This window comes from Lissotriton vulgaris, chromosome 2_1 (genome assembly GCF_964263255.1).
Source record: "Lissotriton vulgaris chromosome 2_1, aLisVul1.2, whole genome shotgun sequence".
In the NCBI taxonomy this organism is placed as follows: Eukaryota; Metazoa; Chordata; class Amphibia; order Caudata; family Salamandridae; genus Lissotriton; species Lissotriton vulgaris.
In genome coordinates, this window is record NC_141687.1 from 939,420,094 (window position 1) to 939,435,043 (window position 14,950).

Here is a 14,950-nt window from a genome sequence, read left to right on the forward strand (position 1 = left end):
ATAGAAGTGCCCACTGTAGGAACCTGAAGGTGAATCTGCCGTATGGGCAGTTGCTCCGAATAAGGAGAAATTGTACTGAGCTAAGCGGCTATGATGAATGTAAATGTAAATGTAAATGTATAGGCATTTATATAGCGCACTACTTACCCGTAGGGTCCCAAGGCGCTTCGACCGCTGCGAAACCCTTCCTGGCTTCCCTGACAGATGGTCCCTTAATGGGTATCTCCAGGGTGAGACCAGGCATCCCCGGCGGTCTGGTGGGGCCGTTAGTGAAGATGAGGCAAGCTAATGCCCAGAGTTGCCGAGTGTGATCGCTGATCAGAGTGGGCACCGAGGCGAGAGAATTATCGAGTCCGCTGACCCTGGTCCAGAAACCTGCCGCGCCAGGAATCGAACCCTGGTCCCGGGCCGTCCTCTGCTCTCGGGTCTGCCGCCTCTAACCAGTGAGCCACACTACTTCACCTCATTCTCATTCTCAAACCTTCTGTGGCGAAATGATACAGAGGGGGTACCCTAAAAAACTCTTGAAACATTCTCGAAAAAGAGCAAGATTCACGCACTGTGAGTGTCTATTGGAAAAGAAACCCAAGAAAGAGCTAGACAGGCTAGTGTGTGTGACCACGTTTGGTCCTGACACACACAAAATGAGGAAGGAGGTACTCAAGAATTGGCACCTCCTCGAGAGTCTTGAATGCCCTTTTCCGCGACCGATTTTGCCTATAAGAAAAATCAAAGTATAGGTCAACAGATTGTCAGAGCTGACATTGCTGTACCTAAGGTAAAAAATGATTTGCTTAGTCAGTGGAAGATGAAGCCACTTGAAGGCCATCACAGGTGTAGAAATTGTGCTGCTTGCTCGAGTACGATAGAAGGAAATGAATTCCAACATTTGGGCACGAAGTGGAAACATCATGGATTCACAACCTGTAGGACAAAAAACGTGATGTATGTGATAATATGCCCGTGCAATAAGATCTATATACATAAAAAAGAAAGTCATGTCAGTTCCCATGGTTGAGCATTTTGTAGAGAAAGGGCACAGCCAGAATGATTTCAAATGGTCTATTTTATTTACCATCAGTCAGATAAAATGCCCAACAGATGTAGATAGAGTTTTGTTACAGAAGGAGGCATACCGTATTCTAAAATTCAATAGCACCTTAACAGTATTAAATAACCTGTCAGAAATATCACGACTGTGAGTATGACAGTACTTTTCCGTTCACACATCTGTAAATTGGCATTGGGTTTTCAATCATGTGTGTCCTTGTTTTGGTGAAATCACACACATGACATTCACAAAGAGCCAGTAGAGATATCACTTGATTCCCTTGATTATAGTAATTTCAAACGCGAAATGATCGCTGGCAGTATGGCGATCTCTTAACCTCAGCTTGTCTTCCAACAATGAGCCAAAACCATTTGTTGGCTACAAACAATGTGTTTTTTGAAATCACTATGTGCTCGTAGTTTGAGGGTGGCCACACGAGGCACGCGAGGCGAGTTTGTTGACCCAGCGGGTGTAAACAAAATAGTCTTACTTCTGTTTATGTAATAAAAAAACAGCTTGGTGGTCAAAAACTGGATAATTAATGTGGGCATAAAAATAGGGCCACGCATGATGAGGGACGATTTGCACAATAAGAATGGAAACAGCCTCTTCAATTAATAGAAACTACGTGTCCCATAATCCCCGGGTTGACTGACGAGAATGCTAATATGGGCGTTCTAAGATGGCCACTGCAACACCAGGATCGAGTGATTCCGTTCCGGTGTCGTTGCTGTAAACAGATACTTGTGTAGCCGTGCGAAACGGCCGTATGCACAAGCGGCAGTTGCGCTGTGTATTTGTTTATGCACGTTTATTCATCAAAGATTGTTGCATCCTTAGGTGCAACTATTGAGGACACGCGGGTTAAAAAAGCCATGAGGACACAGAAAGTGCATTATAATCCGCGCTTCAAGCGCCTCAGGAGGGGGCGTAGGAATGAGTGATTAGAAATGAGGTTCTTCGCGTATTTTCAAGAATAAGGTATGCGCTCTTATAAAATATCTGGTGATGTATTTAAGCGGATTTCCTGAATCGACAAAAAGGCTCTAACGAGGCCACTTTTCTTCTGTCAGATTTCGCTTTACAAATTAGATTACAAGTGGATACACAGCCGTGACTGAGATTGAATTGAGAGAGCGCAAACTGACCTAAATGTAGAAATACACCACACTTACACGTAGTAAGCACAAGTCATGAAGAGAAATGCCATGAGTGCTGATAGTACCTACATCTATATTCTGAAATGTGTAGTTAATGTAGAGATTTAAGTAGAAGTGGAGCTAATGCAGAAATATGTGAAACTATATGATTTTATTAGACGTGATTGTTCCTGAATCCATGTCGTGTAGCTGCTAAAATGTAAGATGGCATACGGTTAAACGTAGAACGTGGTAGGCCTCAGGGCCAGAGCTAGAAGGGAGGGGGAAGGTGGTTCATTTCACGACATGGATTGCACTAATGTTTTAGTAATAACGTTAATAGGCCATGATTTATAGATGTGTTTACCGAATAAAAGACTAGGAGTACTAACATGCTATTAATTAAAGAAGAAGTTGAATACTATAATCATTATGAGAAATGCTGTAGGCCTGAATTGTTTAAACAGTGATTTACACATACTGGTCTGGGCCGAGGAATGTTGCAAACTTAGTTGGAAGTCTATGAGAATTGGGGTTTTGGCTGCCGATGTCTGTCTGCAAGAGAAAAGGGGGGATCCAATTATAATAGAATGAATAGAAGTTTGTTCTAGAGACGGACCAGACATGGAGGAGGGTTCCGGAATGTATTAAGGGGTATCAGCGGGCCGGAGAAGAGTCTGAGAAGCAAGGTCGACTCTAACCACGAAGCCTCATCATGGAAAAAGCCAGAAGCTACACCACGTGAGGGGCGTCTCACGAGGGGCGTCCCAAATGTTGTTGTGTTCTTTGTATTAGGGACAGCACCCCTGGGTGGAGTTAGAGCAGATGCCTGAGGACCCTTTAGAGAGCGGATGGGTAGGCAGAGAGGGGTCAGGACTGGAGAACTATAGGTTTTCACCAAGAGCTTGAGAGTGGGTGACTTCCCTTGGGGGTCATTCACTGCTGACACCTTTTGATAGGTTGAGACCTGTTAAGTAGGGATACCATCTAGAGCAGGGTAGGGACAGCCTAACCTGTATTTTCCCTCCGGCTGTAAATGACTGATAGATCACAATACGTGTCTATGCTAATAGCCCTTTTATTTTTAGAATTGGTTCTTGTAGTTTCCGTTGCTCGTCTGAGGGCTTTCAGAGAGCACATGTATGTAGTTGGGCCTGTTTATCTTGTGAATCTCATTCTGAGATGCCTGTATCTTCAACTTATATTGACTTTATAATAAATCTTTGAAAGATAGAAGTTGTTTGTGATCCTTTGGGCGGAGTCCTTTATTGGGTGAACTAACTTGGTAAGAGATGCACTTTCTTCCCTCAATGACAGGCAATAAAGGTTCAGTCGACCAGACCGGGGTTTTAGATCAATAGTGATAAGGTATCGATCAAAATCTCGCCCTTCCAGTTGGTAGCTATAGAGGAGTGTTGCCTTCTTGAGGAAGGTGATCTAGGCCAGGTTAGATTACCCCAAGGCCCCTAGAGACCGATGATCGGAAGAACCGCCCGCCGAAGAAGGACCGGATGACGTGAGCCAGAAAAAGCAGCAGTATCGGTCGAGAGTGAGTATAAAGGGTCATGCGTGCTAGATTGCGGTGTTTTTGTATTGTATCTATGTTGTAATGTCTGGCGGAGTTGAATGCCTGTAGAGAGACTGTGGAACAGGTTGTGAGCGCGCGCAACCGGTGAAAATCTTAAGCTCAAAGAGAGCTTAAGTGGTTCGGGTGTATCGGACACCCAGAGTAATTGTCAACTAGTGTGGAGGGGGTCATGAGGTACCATTGATCACCCGAAGGACCAGATAGGGGGAACGTAAGAGTGAGTGCGTGAGTAACGGACGCTGGTCGGAAGTTACTGTGTGTGTAAAGAACCTATCAGAGAGACGATAGAAATCTCGTCAGTTGTGTTGACAATTACAAATAGACTGTGGACGTACAGTCGAGGGAAGTGACCGCTTGGTCGGAAGTAGTCATTTTTCGGTGTATGAATGGGACGCGTGCATGACCGCGAAGAGAGCTGAGAAAGGAGGGGTGCTGCTGCGAAGCGGAGACTAGTGAAGTCAGAAAGTGCCGCGCTGGGATTGGCCGGCCGGTGAAAGACCGCGCTGCGATAGGCCAGCTAGCAAAGCCGCGCTAGGATTGGTGGATTGTCATCAGGAAGTAAACAAAGTATTCAAGCTGGAAATTTTGCGCATAATTATGAAGTGTTTTAAATGGTTAAGAGCGCTGTTTAAAAGAGAGAGGCGGAGATCTTATGAAGGGGAAGAAGCCCCGCCGGAGGGTACGCCGGCTTATTATATGGCGGCAAATGTTGGGCTGCACACAATTCTGTGGATCTCAGAGTGGAGTAAGATTACAGACGGAAATGAGGAACTCACGTTCCCGAAGTACGGGACGTTCAGATTAGAGGTGTTACACAGATTAAAAGCAATTATGACCGCAACGAGACCCTTGCCTAGACCGACCCAGTTTGAAGCCCTTAATGCGTGGATTAGGGCGGCGCATGAAAAGAACATGAACAGACGACAAGAAAGGGTGAAACGATCGGTAAGGGTAGTACAAGATGCAAAGTGGGATGCGGATGCTAAAAGATGGAGAGTGCATAACATAGAAGTAAATAAATTGTATCCAGTGTTAGAAATGCCCGGGAACAAAAGCCCCCTAGAAGAAGATGATGAGAGCGAGACAGAGGACAGCCTGATAAACAGATTATTGACAGACAGGCCACCCCCGTATAACAGAGCAGGGGGAGATGTCGAGAATAGTGAGAAAGGGGGGGGCAATGCAGGACAGCATGGGCTGCTTCCCAGTTCCGATTGGGATCCCGCTGCGAAGAAAGAACTGTCCCAGCCTAGCCAAGTGCAGCAGGTAGTCGGGAGGTTTGTAGTGCAAAGGGCGCCAGAAACGGAGTGTGCCACGTCCTACGCATTACCCGATGCACTACAGGTACCTGTTACCATAGGTCCTATAGTATCGATATATGACCCAGAGAGAGCTAGAGGGGAAGAACGGGTATGGAGGGACAGAGAAAGAGCAGAGATGGCAAGGAGGAACGATACGATTAACTCCCCAAGCCTGTTGCCGATACCAAAAGAGTGGAGCACCCCAGTACACACAGCAGGAGATCCAGGGGGCCATAGATGGCCAGAAGATATGAGGGGATCAGGACGGAAATCCTTTCAGGAGCTAAACGAGTACATGAAGAAATGGGATGAGGCAGTTGAGGCTCACAAGAGCATCATAGCTGCGGAAGCTGGAAGAGAAAGTCAGGACAGCGGAGCCCGGACTCACTGCGGGGCTGAGGAGAGCAGCCCGGAGTGGGACGGGAGGGAGAACGCTAGTAGGGGAGTCACCCATTGGGCCCGGAATGGAGGTAGATCAGGCCTAGAAAACGGGGGTCCAGAAAACGGGGGGGTGTCTCGCCCAAAACATAACGAAGGAGACCGAAGGACTCGAGAGTATAGAGACAGCTTTAAGTGTATCCACTGTGTGCCCGGCAACAGAGAACAGAATGGAAGTTGCGAGAGGTCGCACCATAGTCCCTGTGATGACGGCCATGAGCGAAGTCCAGGGAATATGGGGAACCAGGAAGGATCGTATCAGATACTGAGTGATACTAGACCGAGAGAGAGTGGAGACCGGAGAGAGGATAGCAGAGAGGCATACTGTGAAAAGAGAGAAGAGAGAGAGAATGGGCAAAGTAAGATTGGGGGTAACAGGCCCGTATTCCATCACCTTCCAAGATCGGATGGCAGAGCATGGGACCTAGAAAGGTGGGAGCAAGGGAGAGCACTCCTTAACTCTCCCGAACCCAAACGTAGGGCCCGGAGTTGGGATGGGAGAGAAACCTGTGAACCTCCCTCGAAAGAGATATTGCGAGCGGAGATAAAAGCCAAAAGACTCGATGTCTCCAGCTTAAGGTCAGATCTGGATGACATGGTAGATGGTACCCTGCCCTTAGAAAGAATGGAAATGTATGAGCAGGAGGAAATTCTGTTCATGGCAAAGGACGTAACTCGAAAGGCGAGAGCAATTCATGAGAAATTAGTGGAACTAGCAGGCAAATATATGGTGGACCTGTCGAGGACCAAAGCATTACAGGGTAACCACAGGCTACATTACACAGATCGAGACCTAGATGAGAGGAGAACCATCGGATTGAAGACGCACATAAGGGAGCTGATTACTGGAATAAGGACATGGAGGGCACTAGATAAGTGGGAAGAGAGGTGGTCCAAGAAAGGGACCGTCAGGAGAAGCACACTTGGTATGACACCAGGAAGACAGCAAGGAGTAGAGGCATACCCTTTGAGGGAAGTTGCAAATGGGACCTACGTCCACGTCCCGTGGAGTAGGGGAGATTTAGCCGCTTTTACCACCTCCTTCCCTAAATTGCGGGAAAACCCAGTGGAGTGGTACAAGCAAGTTGAGAGATTCGTAAAGATCTCAAAGGTCCTATGGATAGATCTGAACACGTTGTTTGACATTGTAGTGCCCGGAGATTTGTGGACGGCATGCAAGGTTAGCGCTGAGTGGCCCATAATTGAGCCAGAGAGAGATGCTAAGACTAATGGGCCGTCTGAGATTGTAATGGCAAAATTCGAGAGAGTAATGACTTGGCTGAAAGATAAAGTGCCAATGCAAGACATTGATTGGGTCAAAATAGACCGAACAAGACAGGAACCCAAAGAGACAGTCCACGAGTACTATGAGAGATTGCTGAAGGCGTTTAAACAGTATAGCGGTCTGGATGTAATGGATCCAAAGGACATAGGGCAATTTGTGTCCAAGTTCGTCTTGGGCCTGAGACCGGATATTAGTTTGATGATCCAGCAACACTTGATTTGTTGGCAAAATAAGCCCCTAGATGAAATACTGAGATATGCCAGGTATTGCTGTGATGAAATAGACTCCAAGGCTAAGAAACTAAAGGAGAAACTGATGGTGGTACAGATGCAGGCAGCAGGAAAGGGGGGACAGCAGCAACAGCAACCAGGAACAGGTACTGGGGGAAGGAAACAATATAGTCAGAATAAGGGCAATGAGGAGAACTCCACCTTTAGACCTAGGATAGATATAGCTGCCTTAAAGAAAACGACAAGGTGCCACCAGTGTAACGAGGTGGGGCATTGGAAACGCGAGTGTCCCTATAATGTTGAGATAGGAGAACAGGAGATAGAGGAGGAAGAGACCCAGAGTGCGCCTACGAGAGGGGTAACGCAGTACCAGGGAAAGGTGCTCAAAGGGGGGGGCCCTCCTCCCCGAGCCCAGTTCCTGCAGGCTCCCAGGGTAGCGACTATGGGTAAGACATATAGACAGATGCCCCTGTTTGTCGGAGGAGAGGAATGCTATTACGTGGACCCACTAACTGGACAGAGAGTGGAAAGGGATGACTGCACCCTCGGGGCAGCCTTAGAGGTGGATCAGAGGGGACCCTATGTTGAGGCCGAAGTGGCGGGGTTCCCCACGACATTTCTAGTGGACACAGGAGCCACTCGATCCACGATCAGATCAGCCGCAGTTCCAGGCCTGCCCATGTCTGGAGAGACCATACAAGTAGTGGGGGTCGCTAACAGGAGAATGACCAGCCCACTGACTGAGCCCGTGCAGGTGAAAATAGGGAAGTACAGTGATGAGCACCAGTTTGTGGTTTGCGATTCTAGTCCTGTATGTCTGCTAGGAAGAGACCTTTTGTGCAAATTAAACTGCACTATATACTGCACACCACAAGGAGTGGAGGTACTGACTAATGACGATGATGCAGACTTTAAAGTCGCCAATTCCAGAATATGTGTGGAGTTGTATCCCACTCTGACAGTAGATGAGCTCCCCTGGGATCTGAGAGAGACAGTAGCTCCAGAAGTGTGGGATTTCACTGGGGAAGAGATTGGGCTGGTGAAAGGGGTGGACCCAGTGAAAATTGTAGTGAAACCTCATGCTGAGTTTCCAAGAACACCTCAGTATAAATTGACTCCAGAAACGATTGCAGGCATAAAACCCGTGATTGAGTCCATGATTAAGCAGGGAATACTGAAGGAAATCGTGGGTAGTCCATGTAACTCCCCGATTATGGGTTTGCAGAAACCAAATGGGAAATTCCGGATAGTGCAGGACCTCAGAAAGATTAATAACATAGTCGTTTCATGTTGTCCAGTGGTACCGAATCCATCAGTGATACTGTTTCAGATACCGTTCCAAGCAGAATGGTTCACTGTAATTGATCTTTGCCAGGCTTTCTTTTCGATCCCTTTGGACGAAGAGAGCCATTTTCTTTTCGCATTTAAGCTGGAGGGTCGCGTCCTAACATGGTGTCGTATTCCTCAGGGGTATACAGAGAGCCCATCGATCTTTAACCAGCTTCTGAAGAAAAATCTTGAAAGTCTAGTGCTGCCCCAGAGGTCAGTTCTGGTCCAGTACATAGACGACCTTCTTGTGGCGTCAGAAACAGAGGAAGCTTGCAGGGAAGACTCTATTGCGTTGTTAAATCACCTAGCTGAAAATGGGCATAAGGTGTCCCCGGGAAAATTGCAGTACTGCCTGACAGAGGTGCAGTACTTGGGACACAGAATTGAGAAAGGTAAACGAAAAGTGTCACCAGACAGGATAGAGGCCATCATGAAGATGAATGCGCCTAAAACACAGAGAGAAGTCAGGATGTTTCTAGGGATGGTGGGTTATTGCCGACAGTGGATTGCAAACTTTTCACTGAAAGCAAAACCCTTGCAAAAACTGACGCACAAGGAGGTGAGTGATCCGGTACCATGGGACAAAGACTGTTTGATGGCGTTCCTACAGCTGAGAGAGGACTTGTGTCGTGCTCCAGCTCTGGGAATGCCAGATTACGATAAACCATTCTTGCTCTACTGTTGTGAGAGAGAGGGTTGCGCGCTGTCTGTGTTAGTCCAAATTCATGGGAATGCCCGTAGACCAGTCGCTTATTTCTCGGCTACTTTAGACCCAGTAGCCGCAGCGTTGCCCGGATGTCTCAAATCCGTTGCCGCAACAGGTGTCAGCATTGAGAGGTGTGAAAACATAGTCATGGGGCATCCGTTAGAGGTGCATGTGCCCCATTCTGTTGAATTATTGATGACCAGGACCAAAACACAGCATCTGACAAACAGCAGGCTCACGCGCTATGAGCAAGTTATTCTTGCTGCAGAGAACGTGACCCTCAGGAGATGCTCTGTTTTAAATCCTGCTACCTTGATGCCACTTCCAAACGATATTGAGGATGATGATGAATGTACAGACCATGACTGCCTTGATGTGACTGAACTATGCACCAAACCAAGACCCGACATCGTAGATGAGCCACTGACTGACCCAGATGAAATTTTCTTTGTCGATGGCTCATGTGTAAGAGACGAAGTTGGGCAGCTGAGAGCAGCTTACGCTGTTTGTACAATTACTGGAGTTGTGGAAGCTGGATGCCTGGAAGGAGTACACTCCGCTCAGGTGGCCGAGATTATTGCCCTGACGCGTGCTTGCCTGGCAAGCAATCAAATTCGAGTCACCATATACACTGACAGCCAATATGGTTACGGGGTAGTTCATGATTACGGGCAGTTGTGGTCTCAAAGAGGTTTCATGACCTCTTCAGGCTCTCCCATTCGCAATGGAGAGTTTGTGCGCCTGTTGTTAGAGGCGTTGCAATGTCCAGCAGGTATCGCAGTTGTGAAGTGCACCGCACATACCAGAAATATGGACTTCGTGTCACAAGGCAATAGGTATGCCGACGAAGTCGCGCGGTATTGCGCGGAAACAGGGTACTCTTTCACAGAGGTGGAAGTGGGTGGAATAAATGTAAGGACTGAATTAGCCATGATATTAGAAACTGTTGATACTTGGGACGAATTGAAAGACATGCAAGAAAATGCTCCTGATTGTGAAAAAGAAACATGGCAAAAAGCAGGATGCGTGGTGGGAGAGGCCCATTTCTGGGTCTCAGCAGATGGCAGAGCAGTGTTGCCCAATGAGATGGTGAGCCCAATGGCCAGACACATACATGGTCCTGTCCATTTAGGAAGAGATGCTATGCTGAGAGTGTTTAGACAGACCTGGTACAACCCTAAGTTCAGAGTAGCAGCTGAAGCAGTGTGCCAGCGTTGTGTGACGTGTCAGCAGTTGAATGTAGGGAAAAAGACACCAGTTGCACTGAGCCACATAGGGAGGTCTGGAGGTCCATTCAATCGAATGCAGATAGACTTTATTGAAATGCCAAGGTGCAACCGCCTCCGCTATGTCCTGGTGGTTGTTTGCGTATTCTCCAGATGGGTTGAGGCATACCCTACACGTAGGTGCGACACCCTCACAGTAGCCAAGTTACTGCTTAGGGAGCTTATCCCGCGCTTCGGGGTTCCGGCCTCTTTGGAATCAGATAGGGGAACGCATTTCAACAGCGAGCTTGTGAAGATGATTTGTGCGGCTCTGAATATAGATCAAAAATTACATTGCAGTTACCGACCAGAAGCCTCAGGAATTGTGGAGCAGATCAATGGCACCATCAAGGCCAGAATCGCAAAAGTGTGTTCATCAACATCCTTGAGTTGGCCTGACGCTTTGCCATTGGTCCTTATGAGCCTCCGTAGTACCCCAGACAGAAGAACGGGGCTGTCACCACATGAGGTGTTAATGGGGAGAGCAATGAGGTTGCCATCTGTCCCAACTACTGCACTGTTAAATATCACAGATGATATGATCCTGGACTATTGTAAGGGGCTGTCTGACGCCATTCATTCTGTGTCCCTTCAGGTGCAGGCTGCCGAGGTTCCATCGTGCCAGGACCCGTGTCATGACCTGTTGCTTGGGGACTGGGTCCTGGTGAAAAAACACGTGAGAAGAAGCTGCCTGGATGTTCGTTGGCGTGGGCCTTTCCAGATCATCCTGATCACGAACACGGCTGTGAAGGTGGGAGGCCTGCCCAATTGGATCCACGCGTCACATACGCGGAGGGTTCCAGCACCTCTGGAAGAAACAGCTCCTCTCTCGGATAGACGTCCAGCTGCGGACCGAGAAGCCATAGAGGGGGCTAGCCAAGCTGTAGAGGTGCCAGCGGAAGCAGGGAACGAGTCTGACCAAGCTGAGGACGGTCAGTACAGCAGCGAGACAGACGACGCTACTGAAGGAGAAAGTAGCTGGGAGTACGAGTCAGACACTGACAGGTCTGACAGAGAGCGTGAACAAACCAGAAGAAGAAGGAGTAGAAGGGTACGTGGAGAAGCTGATTGGCCGCAAAGAAGGAGCTCTAGCCTGAGGTCAACTCCGGAAAGAACCCTTCCTCCGATATCAGAAGACTCAGACCCAGAAGAAGGTTCTCAGGGCGCTGAAGCACCGGACTTGAGGAGGTCAAGAAGAGTGCGTGTGCCTAACAGAAGATACTCCACCCCTGAGTGGACATATCTGGCGACAAATGTCTTCGAAACCAGAGACAGGGAGGATCCGAGCGGTGGTAGTGTCCAGTTCTGAGCCCATCGTCACAGTGGAAATAAGACTGTTAGTACCCGGAGTCGAACAAGAAGGGTCACTGACATTCATGCTCCCCCGTCCTCCCCGCCTCAGCAAGTTAAAGCACATGTTTCTCACAGAATTGCAATTCCCCGATTTTGGTACAAAAATAACAGCCCATGAAGAGCACAATCTTCGTTTGGAAATATTGAACTTTGTTATTGAAGCTGCAGGCGAACGCCTGATAGTGGATGCTTAAAAGACTTTGTAAATAAGCGAGAAGAAAAGAAGATTACCTAGCGCCCAGGAAGCAGAGAATCTTAGGGACTTTCCCTGAGTTGATGGAGAAGGGCTAGGGTTGTCTATATTGAACTGTTAAAGGACTTTTGCGAAGAAGGTTGTCAGCTTCCAGTTGTGTGGTTCTAAAGGCAAGAAGAGTAAAAGAGACTGTAAAGGAACGAAAAGAAAAGAACTTTGTGCTGGGTTACAAGAGAGCCATACTGTCTGACGAAATGGAAGCCGGCACCCAGAACCGCAGAGCTAAATGTATAATAGGCACACTAATAGTAGGAGTGATAATATTAATAGCTTTAGTGGTAACTGTTTCCTATGTAGAGGGACGTGATGAGGAGGCAAAAGTAACCGATGTGAAATCTGTAGAGACGCTTACCCCCACCGTTGCTGGGGAGAAAAGGGAAAACACTCGAGAAAAAGCGTTATTAGCTGCAGAAGCCCGCAGGTTACATGTAGATGAGTCCCAAGGTGACTTTAGGTCAAACGCTTATGCTAAACTTCTATATGAATACGTGGATGCCATGGAGGTTAAGGACTGCTATGTTTGCATGCAGTTGCCGGCGTCTGTAGATGAAGGCATTCGATATCATCACCTCCCGCTGACATATGGCATTACATGTAGCTTGTTGCTTAGTATATTTTATGGGAGAGATAGTTTTGAATACTATTTCTCCAATTATGATGCAGTGTTACCAGAAGTCCCAAATTATAAACAAATGAATAAATGGGACTACTGGAAGAGTGAAGACAGGTTGGCAAAGTTTTTCATTCCTTGGATTACCTTAGATACTTCACATGCCCGTAGAAATAATCTGACATGCAAGGTGTCAGAAGTCGAGAAGAAGTTCATAGGGCAGGTGGATGATCGAAATAGGAGACAAAAGATTTTGAAAAAATCAGGACAATGGAAAACAGATTGGACCGAAGAAGAGAAGGCACACAAGAGAAAGGGTAGTAGTGGTCCAATAGCTTTGGATAAAACGCAGAGAGGAAAGTTATGTCTTCACAGAGCCAAAACGTATTATGAAAATGTATACGTGGGAGAAGTTAGCTGTGAACATGCTTTCAATTTAGAGTACTATACCAAGGACTTCCTGAAGGGAATGCAAGTGATTCCAAATGTATATTTTGTATGTGGAAGAAATGCCTACGTGAGGCTGCCTGACAATTGGTATGGCTCATGTTATTTGGCAATTATCTTCCCCAAAATATATCATGCCCAAGACTTAGAGATCATCGAGGGCAAGGCATCATCGAGAGGAAGGAGAGATGTAGGAGATGTAGAAATGGTTGGAGATGTCTTTGGAGCTGTGTTCCCTATTTTGGGATTAATCCTTAATGATGTAAAAATTAGACGACTAGCAACAGTCGTAGACAGGTTGTCTGCCAGCACTGCCCAGTCCTTAATGCTGGTAGAAGGAGAGATGCAATCGATAAGGGCTATGGTTCTCCAGAACCGTCTTGCATTAGATGTTCTATTAGCAAAAGAGGGCGGAGTCTGTAAGGCTTTGAAAGTCCAAGAATGTTGTACTTACATTCCAGACAATTCGAAGCCCCTTGAGAAAGTTATTAGGAACATAACTAATATTCACTTGGAGATCGAAGACCTGAGTAGAGAAAATGTCTGGGAAAAGGTGGGCCATGGAATGAGTGAAGCTGGAAGTTGGCTCACCACCTTAGGCAAAAGCTTTGTGTGGTCTATCCTAAAACCTATCATCATAATATTGATCTGTGGGATCGTGTTATGGGGATTGGTGAGGGTATTCAAATGGTACCGAGCAAAAAGGTCAGAGAGAGCCCAGAGAGAACAGCTGCAGAGATTGGCTGCCATACAAGATAGTCAGTACAGGAGTCTGAGGGCTCTGGAGACGCAGAAACGAGTTATGCTAGCAATCACTGCAGTTTAAATGTTAATGATGACCCCGAGAGGTCATCAAAGGGGGGAACTGAGAGAGCGCAAACTGACCTAAATGTAGAAATACACCACACTTACACGTAGTAAGCACAAGTCATGAAGAGAAATGCCATGAGTGCTGATAGTACCTACATCTATATTCTGAAATGTGTAGTTAATGTAGAGATTTAAGTAGAAGTGGAGCTAATGCAGAAATATGTGAAACTATATGATTTTATTAGACGTGATTGTTCCTGAATCCATGTCGTGTAGCTGCTAAAATGTAAGATGGCATACGGTTAAACGTAGAACGTGGTAGGCCTCAGGGCCAGAGCTAGAAGGGAGGGGGAAGGTGGTTCATTTCACGACATGGATTGCACTAATGTTTTAGTAATAACGTTAATAGGCCATGATTTATAGATGTGTTTACCGAATAATAGACTAGGAGTACTAACATGCTATTAATTAAAGAAGAAGTTGAATACTATAATCATTATGAGAAATGCTGTAGGCCTGAATTGTTTAAACAGTGATTTACACATACTGGTCTGGGCCGAGGAATGTTGCAAACTTAGTTGGAAGTCTATGAGAATTGGGGTTTTGGCTGCCGATGTCTGTCTGCAAGAGAAAAGGGGGGATCCAATTATAATAGAATGAATAGAAGTTTGTTCTAGAGACGGACCAGACATGGAGGAGGGTTCCGGAATGTATTAAGGGGTATCAGCGGGCCGGAGAAGAGTCTGAGAAGCAAGGTCGACTCTAACCACGAAGCCTCATCATGGAAAAAGCCAGAAGCTACACCACGTGAGGGGCGTCTCACGAGGGGCGTCCCAAATGTTGTTGTGTTCTTTGTATTAGGGACAGCACCCCTGGGTGGAGTTAGAGCAGATGCCTGAGGACCCTTTAGAGAGCGGATGGGTAGGCAGAGAGGGGTCAGGACTGGAGAACTATAGGTTTTCACCAAGAGCTTGAGAGTGGGTGACTTCCCTTGGGGGTCATTCACTGCTGACACCTTTTGATAGGTTGAGACCTGTTAAGTAGGGATACCATCTAGAGCAGGGTAGGGACAGCCTAACCTGTATTTTCCCTCCGGCTGTAAATGACTGATAGATCACAATACGTGTCTATGCTCATAGCCCTCT

At 47.0% G+C, this 14,950-nt stretch overlaps 1 protein-coding gene across 1 annotated transcript; it reads left to right on the plus strand.

Moving 5' to 3' along the window:
• The first annotated feature begins 11,906 nt into the window (after window positions 1-11,906).
• LOC147731432 (uncharacterized) lies at window positions 11,907-13,946 on the plus strand. The gene has a single exon (XM_086958742.1). It carries the CDS (start codon window positions 12,133-12,135, stop codon window positions 13,819-13,821), a length of 1,689 nt encoding a protein of 562 aa, XP_086814868.1. The 5' UTR covers window positions 11,907-12,132; the 3' UTR covers window positions 13,822-13,946.
• The last annotated feature ends 1,004 nt before the right edge of the window (window positions 13,947-14,950 follow it).